Genomic DNA, 9,354 nt, shown 5'->3' with positions numbered 1-9,354 from the left:
GGCCCCACCCGGCAACGGCCTGGCCCGGCCCCGTCGCGTCCCTGTGCCGCCGTGGGCAGCCGTGAGGCGGTGACCCCGTGCGACTTTCAGCAGCCCATCGCTTAGCTTTGGCTTCTCACAAGCCTGTCCGCTCCCGAGCTCAAGATCCCCGTTACCAGCCAGGAAAGCCGACCGCCCTGTGCGGCTGTTCTTGGCAGCTTTATGCGCCTCCTGCTTCCCCTTTACAATTATCAAAACTCTCTCTTGTCTCTGAACTTGGGATGGTGCTGAACTGATACTGGCCTCAATAAAAGACTTTTTGTTTGGCCTGTTACACACAAAAAGGTAGTTCAGTTGTAACAAAAATAAGCATAGTATTTTATCTGTAAGTTTCTTTGGACATGGTGCTGCAGTGGTTTCCTGGGGCCTTTTTGGTGTTAATTTTCTGTGAAAGTGTGAAAACATGAAACACAACAAGGAATTTCCAGAGGACGTGAGGCTTGTATAGTAAGAAGCAGGAAAATGGTGTAGCAGAGACATCCCAAGTAAGAAGTGGTCAGTAAAAAGCACTAAGCATGTGTACATTGAGCAGCTGGGCTGAACTGTTGTTCCACTACTCATAGGCCACCAAAATCCAGTGCTTTCACAACTGCACAGGACTGAGCTGCAAACATAAGCTGGCATCGTATATGTTCCCACAGTGGCCTGTGAACTTATGTGAGAATATGTATCTGTTGTTACAATTTATTTTTAGACTGCTTGTGTGGTTAGTATGATTTGTGTTTGGTATGTGCTTATTAAAGCTGTCTTTTGGAAACAGTTCTGATTTCTTTCAACATTTTTCTTTTTAGAATATTGAATACATGTTTGGCATTGTTGGTATTCCAGTCACCGAAATCGCAATTGCAGCCCAAGCAGTTGGAATAAAATATGTAGGAATGAGAAATGAACAAGCTGTAAGTATATAACTGTAGTAGGGCCAATCCTTTAACTATTTTACGATGGAATGAAATCCAGTTTGCATTTTCTTACGTCAAGAATGTGGTCTCTGAATGTTTCTTTAAAAGAAGCTGTGGAGAAGCAGTTACTGTCATTCTGGAATGCGTTGGTGGGTTCTTTGCCCTTCTTGTGATAATCTTTTTTTTTCCTTAACTGAGTTTTAAAAGGTCACCAAACAGCAAGCCATAGAGAGTTGTAATGTTCCTGGATGCTCAGAATCAAGCATGATCATATCCTTAGACTCTCTTCATTATATATGTATATCAGCTTCGTTGTCTAGGTATCCAAAATTTGACTGAAGCTCATTAGCATATTGATGTTTTACCAGTACTTCTGGATTAGTTTGGTTTTCCCTGATAGTAGCACTTTAAGCACTCAGTAATTTCTTAGGTGGTCTGAGGGTGACTGTAAGAACCCCAGATTTATACCTCACGTTCAAGGATTGCTACACAAGCTGGTTAGCTAGCTGCTAGCTCTTGGACTGCTAGCAAATGGACCATAAGCTTTCCATGCTCTGATGCCCACAGATAAATAAATTGTTTGATTATTTTCTTATGAGGAGATTTTTCTTGTGTTTTAACTTGTTTATGGGTTCTGTCTCTCTGTGAACATCACTAATAAGAATTTTACTATTTTTACAAGGAACTCCTTGTAGTATTCTGGACTTGCACAGTATTCAGATGCCTATATTTTGCAGCAGTGTTTTCTTTTTGTTTTTTCACCACATAGTTCATAGCCTTTGTGGATTGTCCCAGGCACAACAAAATATTATAATAGTAGTTCTTCTAACTCAGGTGGTCAAAAGCGGTATGTTTTTTGCTGTCTAATCCTTACATCCGTATATTGAAATACGAGAATTTATAAAGCAGTGCTTGTCTTTACGTGGAAAAATCTGTAACACATGAGAGAGGCAAACATATACAAACACATTTAAAATGTATATTTCATTCCTTTGAAGGACTGGGAATTCAACAGAGCCTTTTTATTCCTGTAGGCCATTTAGCAAGAATCTGAGTTTTAGCTTTGGTTATTAACATGATTAAAACTAATTTCCTCATATGTCTGTGATTAACAGAGAAGACTGCTTTGCACTGCCAAATGACATGCTGTCCTACTTACCACTCTTTACTAGACTCTCTTCTGCTAGAGTGCAAAAGACAAAAAACATTCTACTGTGTAAATGGTGAGATACTTTGCTTAGGGGAATACCAGTAATGTGAAGACTTGTTTTAATGTCAGAATGTCAGGAGGTCTCTTTTGTGGACTGGAAAAGGATGAACAAAGATGTATCTTGGAGTGGGTTTGGTTTTGTTCTTTGTCCTCAGTGAAGACAGAGTAATTGCTTGGCAGAGTAGAGGATAAAAGGTTATATACAGTATATTCAAAATACACTTAATATTTGCATGTCATAATTTTAATTGTCTAAGATTATTAATTGTGTGGTCTGTCTGTGGCGGATGTGTATACAGGTGCTTCCTTTATCTGTGAAGGCAGCTGTATATGATCTGAGGGGTCGAGTTACTGCCTCATTTCTGGGCCAGATGTAGCAGAAATTCATAAAACTGCACAATAAACTGATTAGACCAGGTTAAAGCATGAAGTTGAAAGCTAAGTAGTACTACCAATATCCATTAGCTTGTCTCCTGTGTCTGTAATACGTTATAAGTTTGCTAGAAGCAGTTTAACCCATGTCCTCTGTGCCCCTTGAACACTGAAAAGTTATATTGCAATTTGATGGGGTGTGTGTTGTGTATCTGTCCCTGGGTATTCAGAGGTTGCTGTGATTGTTTAGAAGACTGATAACCCAGGTCAGTTTTAAACATCGGGAAAAACCGTTACTGTTATGATTGTTATTCATTAACAACACACTTTGCTAATGTTTAGTTCTTAATCTTTCATAATAATTATCACTACATATTCAAAGCAATCTCTTGATAATTGTATCCTAAGTTAGTCATGAGTATACAGTATGCAGGAGCTGGTACGGTGTGATTAGTGCTGATGGTGCTAGCTGTCAAGGGAGTCAGGCTTGAGGACCCTTCAGTAAGGGCAGCTGAAGACAAAGTGGGCATTTTTTTTCTCCACTCCTTAGATTCAAGATCTCTACTTATAAGATGTTTTGATCTCTGAACAGATCTTACCCCTTGTCCTCTGTGCCTGGACTATGGACTGTGTCATGCTGGATGGTGCTTTCCCAGGCCAAGACAGATGTCTTATCCTGCTGCACATCTGTTGGGGTTTTTATCTTTTGGTTAGCCATTGCCATTTTACCTAAAGCAAAACCAGTGTCTTCCCAGGTTTCAAAGCTGCAATTTTTCAGTGACCGGTAATTGGCCTTTTAAATTCTTAAAAGCAAAGAATTTATTATTCTAAAGCAAATTCTTTATTATTCTGAGATCGCTGCTTTCAGTCTGTGACCTGATTTTTCCAGACCTGCACTGAAGTTGTATGTGGTAACAGAAGACACCATGTGTTGAGCTCAGGTTCTTGCAGCAGATTCTTGTAGTAAGTTGATCCCAAGCCCTATAGGCCAGTCCTGGCGCACTGAGCATTATGTACAATTAACGTAAGGGCTTCAGAACTGCTCCTGTGCATGGTTGCACTGTTTCAACTGGGCCACTGGGTACAAAAATGCTTAAGTGTTGTTTACTTGCTATGTTGTGTTAGTTTGTTTATGTTTGAGTTGAAATCAGACTAATTAAACCCTTCTTAGTGTGCTTATATGGGAGGAAGAGGCCTCTGCTTTGGCTACAGTCCAAATCCAGCACTCGTGGATGGTTGCAGACTTTGAGCTTAGTGCCTGTGTCTAGGCTTCCTACATTTCTTCCTAATGTGGATTGTGGTTTTGGTAGGAAATCTCATGTTATATACCTACACGCTTCTTGCCTGTCTGAGGAACATCAGGATCTGGTTTAAGCTGATAAACTGTGTTGTGACCTTAACAGATAGAGTGCCATCACTCACATTTTAGTGGTGAGGGTGCAAGGTCCATCATTAAAGTGGTTTTTTTGACCATACTGTTCACACATGCACAAAAAAAGTCTTTTAAGCATGCCTTAAATTATTTACAGTCTCCTCTCCTCTAAATACAGATAGCTCTAGTCATGTTGCTTCCTTGCAGAGTGAAGCAGTAAAATGGCAATGACTGTACATGAACCCAAATTCTATGTACTGCTTTATTTTGCCACTTAGTTCTAAAACATGATTGCCATGGAGACAAAACACCATGCTTTGAGCTCCATTAACAAGATTTTTTAGTAACACCTACTCCAAATATTTCTGAATTTTTGCACACAGATATATCATCAAATTGTTATCTAATTCTTGAACATTACTGGCATTTTTCCTCTTGATGTCAGGCATGTGAAAAGTAGAAAGAGATTTTTATTGCCAATGTACTTTTTTTGTCAACAGTTCCTTATCTTAATGCTGCAAAGAAAATGAGGGTTTCTTCTCATTCCTCTCCATGCTTATGTGCACACAGCTGGTCTGTATCTGTGAGAGCATGAAGATCTTAAAGACAGTTTCTCCTTCCATGCAAAAGCTTGTAAGACATCTGTGTTTTCACTCATTTAAGATGGGGTTTCTAGCATGCTGTGTTACCTAGAATTATTCTTAGGTTTGAGGAAAATATTTAGTAGCTTTGTAAACTTTTAGGAGGAGTTTGTTACTTCTTCTTACTGCAAAAGTGCTCAAAACGAAAACACAAAATCTCAACTCTATTTAAAAATGAAAGGAGCAGGCTACAAGGCCAGAAGCTTATTAAAAAAAAAAAAAAAGGAAATGAGAGAGAAAAATAAATTACAAAATGAGTTTTTTGATTAAGTGTTAGAACTTGCTGAATTCAAGATAAAAGCATGAGAATATGAAGGAGTTGGCAGCATCACAGGTGTGAATCCTTTGGCATTTGTGAGTCACCTGTAAGCTTCTTTGCTACTTGATCACATATTGTCTTGTTACCAGGTGAAATTTATATCTGAGTGTTTAATACTAGATAAATACACTACAGGAATGGCGTAAAAACAGACGCTGTAATAATACTGGTGATAAGCTATGATAACATGAGTTGTTGGCATAACTTTTGTGAAAATTACTCAAAACACAGTATTTCTTTCAAATGTCAAAGTAGCTAAAGCTGAGCGTGGTACTAGAAATGGGTGAGAAGTACTTCAGGAGCTCAGCTTGTAAAAGATAATCCTGAATTTTCTAATTAGTTTCTCCAGTGTGTGATTTCAACCTTTTTGTTAATTTCTGAACTGCAGTGAGTCATTCCAGTGATGGCTGGATTTCTGTTTGTTGCTTCTCTCTTGCAAGTCCCTCTTCTGTGTTAGTCCAGAAAGCAGAAGTTTCTTACATTGTTGTATTCATTTGCTTCCCTGGTTTTAGGGGTTTTCTTTTATATGTGGTTTTGGGGTTTTTTTTTGAATCCCAAATATTCCTGATGTAACGTCCTGGAAAAAAAGGAGTGTGCAATGTAGAGAGAAGTCTTGGCATTTTACACATAAACCTTCATGAACATACGTTATAATGAGGAAGGGTGAAGGGGTGCTTTTAGTTGTATTTAAGCTCTGATGATCTCTGTATCTGCTTATTTTCAGTATTTGTTGAAAGTTATATACAAGATATCATGAAATGTATAAATAATAGTAATTGTGTAATTAATGTTTTCAATAGGCCTGTTATGCTGCATCTGCTGTTGGATATTTGACTGGCAGGTATGTTCTTAATAATATATTTTATAGTATTAACTGTGTTAGACTCAACAGAAGCCAGGAGCGTTTTTGTGTTTTGGAGCTGGGTGTTTTCAGTGTGTGCAGATGTAGGGCAGTTAAAATGGAACATGAATTTTAGAGTAACTGTCAATAACACTGATCAATATTTCTGTTGCTATGATTCAGGGCAGAAGCAAGGTGGTGCTTAAGATCCTATAATATTGTCCACTTTATGACTTCCTCCCGCCCTCCCTCCTTTAATATCTGAAGAGTAGCTTAACAGCATTGCTATGAGGGGCAGAAATCATGCCACAGTTGCTTGTTGCAACTTGGTGGACCTGCTATACCTCAATCTCATCATCTGGGTTTGTTGTTCAGCAAATACCTTATCAATACAGAGACTGATCATAGACCTTCCAGTCTCCCAGGCAGAGTACTGGCTTTTCCTCTTTTACCGCATTTTGTTCTTAAGGTCTTTGTGAAGCATTCTTTGACCTGTGAGGTGTGCTTCTTGGGTATCTCTTGGATCCTTTTTCTAAAGTAAATATCTGGTGTCTGTGTGCTTACAAATGCAGACCTGATGACCATTCCTTATTCTATGTGCAAGCATGACACCTGTTATATGCAGTTTTGTAGTCTTTCATCCTTTGAATAATCCTCTTGTATTAAGCTGAGGGGTTTTGGGTATGGATTTTTTTCTGATATGTAAAGAGTCTGTAAAGCTACTGAGAAAAAAAAATCATTCTTAACTACTGAGCATTTCTCATCACCTTATGGAATATGAAGTGCCTCTGCCTGAAATTAAACTGTAATAAAATTTGTGTTGAATTGGAAGCATTTCTTCCTTCGTGAGCTTTCTTCATTGACATCTAGTGCTGAAGTGGAGTTGAAAAAACTGCAAACATAAGCGTTCCACAAATTCCATGTAAACGTGATAAAAGAAGTAAGGAGCTGTGTTACAAGCCTGCATATGTTGCAGACCTCTGCGTGGTAGTGTGTAACAACTGTTTGCTTGCTCTTTCAATTGGGTTGGTACAGCTAAATGATTTCTGATTCCCATGTCTTTAGTCCTTCATCCAAATCCCTTGCATTCATGCATGTTGATGACATGATTAATATTTTATGTTTCAGCTTCTTTTTTTTTTTTTCCTCTTTCTCTAGACCAGGAGTATGTCTTGTAGTGTCTGGTCCAGGCTTTTTACATGCCCTTGGTGGGATGGCAAACGCGACCGTGAACTGCTGGTAATTTAACTATGTTTTCCCTTTAAAAGTCTAATAACTGTTTGCTGTTATTTGCTGCAGATATTGAGCTCCACTGTATTTAGGATAGGACTTGTATTTCTTTCATGTGGGTCACAAGAAGGGAATTCTTCATTTACCAACCCTGAAAGTCATTTAGTTCCATGTTTTATATTCTCATGGATAAATTCGTTTTGTCCTACCCCACTATGCCTATATTGGGAAATCTATCAGTATCTGATTGTATGGCTGCATTTGAAAGTGAAGTTGATATTCAGCCTCTAATGCTTTATTGATCATGAAGACTTCTATAATTTTTTTCCTAAATTTAAATACACATCACTGTTGAATTACTCTTCCATATGTGAAGAAATTGACAAGGGCATTGTTAAAACCCTTATTTGCTCTCCACAACGACATTTAGAGCAGTCATTAAATATTGAATTAAATGATGTACAGAGTGATAGCATTTATTCCCATAGGCCTTCACTGAGGCATAGCAATTTTAGCTGGTCTGCCACTCAAAACTGCTCAGAAAGCTGTATGAGGTATTTTGGGTAGAAGCTCTGGTAATACCAAGCACATGTAATGGGGGGCAGTGGCTGATTGGCAAGAGAAGCTTCATAATGGAATGGTAACAAATCAAGTCTCTGACACTGAAAAAAAGACCTCTAGTGTTCAAATGCTTTTTAGAAAAAAAAAAAAAAAAGTTATTGACTGAAGTTTTGTTGTCCCTATGTGACCTTAGATAAAAAAGGTCATACAAAAGCCTTGCTTTTGCACAGGCATGGATTTGTTTATAAGACAGAAGCATTCATGGCACTTGCTTATGGATTTGCAGGATTTGTTTCTGTTTTCTCACACTTATTTTTGTCTGAGAACAGGTAAACAGGTGTTGTTTGTCAGGTAAACAGACCTGTGACTTGATATTGCATAAACTCCTGGCAAAAGAGAGTGATTTATCTAGTTCAGCAGAAGGTTTCACAATATACCAAGAAACTGGTTTTCGCTGACCAAACCGCTGTATTTGCCCAGTGATTTTTTTCATTGGTCACATCAGGCTTGTGTTTTGCCTGCCATGTGCCAAAAGGAGAGGAGTAAGCTTTCACAGACCCTGAACTTCGCCTAATAAAACTTTTTTCTTGTCTCCTTCATTAGTAGGCACCTCCATTGAGTGTCTGCAAATCCCAAACATGCTTTTTCACATTTACTTTTTGGCTGGCATTACTACTGTAAGAAAGGGTGCTATGCATTGAAGAGGAAAACTGGGGATTTTTCTGTTAACTAATGAGCTTTCTAGCTTGTTTCACTGCTTGTTTCACAGCAGCTTGGGCAGATATTATGGAGAAGGAGGGTTGCAAGGGAAGAGTAAAAGTAGCCCAAGCAAAGGGAAAGGAGGTGAAAATACAATACATGCTGAGGGGTTTGGTTACAACAATCTAACACATTCTGCATAAAAAGGGGCATAGGCCCATATCATCACCACATCTGCTGCTTGCCCTCTTTGACAGCTCTGGCACTTGTCTGTCCCAACAATCACATTCAGTTCATTAGGTATTAGATCTTCCTCTTTCTCTGGCAACAAGGTTTTAAGTCTCTTGCTCCATAAGGCTTGCTATTCTTATCAGTTTCATTATAGTCAATGTTCTTCCTGCCTCACTATTAATTTTACAAACACTGCTTTTTAAAGTGTCTACAGTATTGTGACAGTAGTACAATGATTTCATTGGGGGAAAAACTTCTTTCTGGTTACAACTGTGTAAACATGAAAAGCAGAACCAAATCTTTTCAAGATACAGCTATTGGAGTTGGCTTTCTTAAGAGTAGAGCGTTTTCTTAATTGTATTTCAGTATTGGGAAGCAGCAGTTGTTTTGTTTCTTAAAACATTTAAATAAACTTGAAAAATATAAGTGAAAGGAACATAGGGTTTGTCACTGAACAGACTGGTTATATATGGATAATGACAGTCATTTTGCTCAGAGGGGAGAATTGGCAGGATAAAATTCCTAGAGCATACATCAAATGCATTTTTCCATAACGATTTTTCACAAGGATAAGCTACAGCCTGAAGTTCTCATTTCACCATGTCAAGGGATTAGAACTGAGATTTTTGATTTGTGACAGAGAAATGGCCTAGTTATGAAGCTTGGCTCTAGATACAGATATCCCCAAATCTTATGACTAAATTTAGGATTATGCATTGAGCTCACTGTAAACGTTTCAGCTTAATACATTGCATAGATAAATGCAGTCAAAGGAAAGGCTGTATCTAAAGAGAAATTGGTTAGGAAAAAAGCTTAGAAAGCTACTGACCCAATATTTTAATTTAGTGTGGAGGAATGAGCAAATTAATAAGAGAGCTTTCTTTTATTGACTCATCATTTAGCACTTTGAGGAGTTTGACCTACAAACTGAATAAAAGAC

The 9,354-nt window shown here is 38.3% G+C and overlaps 1 protein-coding gene across 1 annotated transcript in view; it reads left to right on the top strand.

The window, feature by feature from the left end:
* Positions 1–830: 830 nt before the first annotated feature.
* Positions 831–9,354, top strand: part of HACL1 (2-hydroxyacyl-CoA lyase 1) — a gene marked incomplete at its 5' end in the record, with an annotated part of 20,377 nt that continues 11,853 nt past the window's right edge. The window contains 3 exons of the mRNA XM_010018728.1: positions 831–935; positions 5,653–5,693; positions 6,852–6,932. Of these exons, the coding sequence (XP_010017030.1) occupies positions 831–935; positions 5,653–5,693; positions 6,852–6,932 (227 nt within the window). The remainder of the gene's footprint in view (positions 936–5,652; positions 5,694–6,851; positions 6,933–9,354) is intronic.

This window comes from Nestor notabilis, unplaced genomic scaffold (assembly GCF_000696875.1).
Source record: "Nestor notabilis isolate BGI_N333 unplaced genomic scaffold, ASM69687v1 scaffold2510, whole genome shotgun sequence".
Classification (NCBI taxonomy): domain Eukaryota; kingdom Metazoa; phylum Chordata; class Aves; order Psittaciformes; family Psittacidae; genus Nestor; species Nestor notabilis.
The sequence above is the reverse complement of the archived record's forward strand: the minus strand, read 5'-3'. Positions and strand labels throughout refer to the sequence as shown.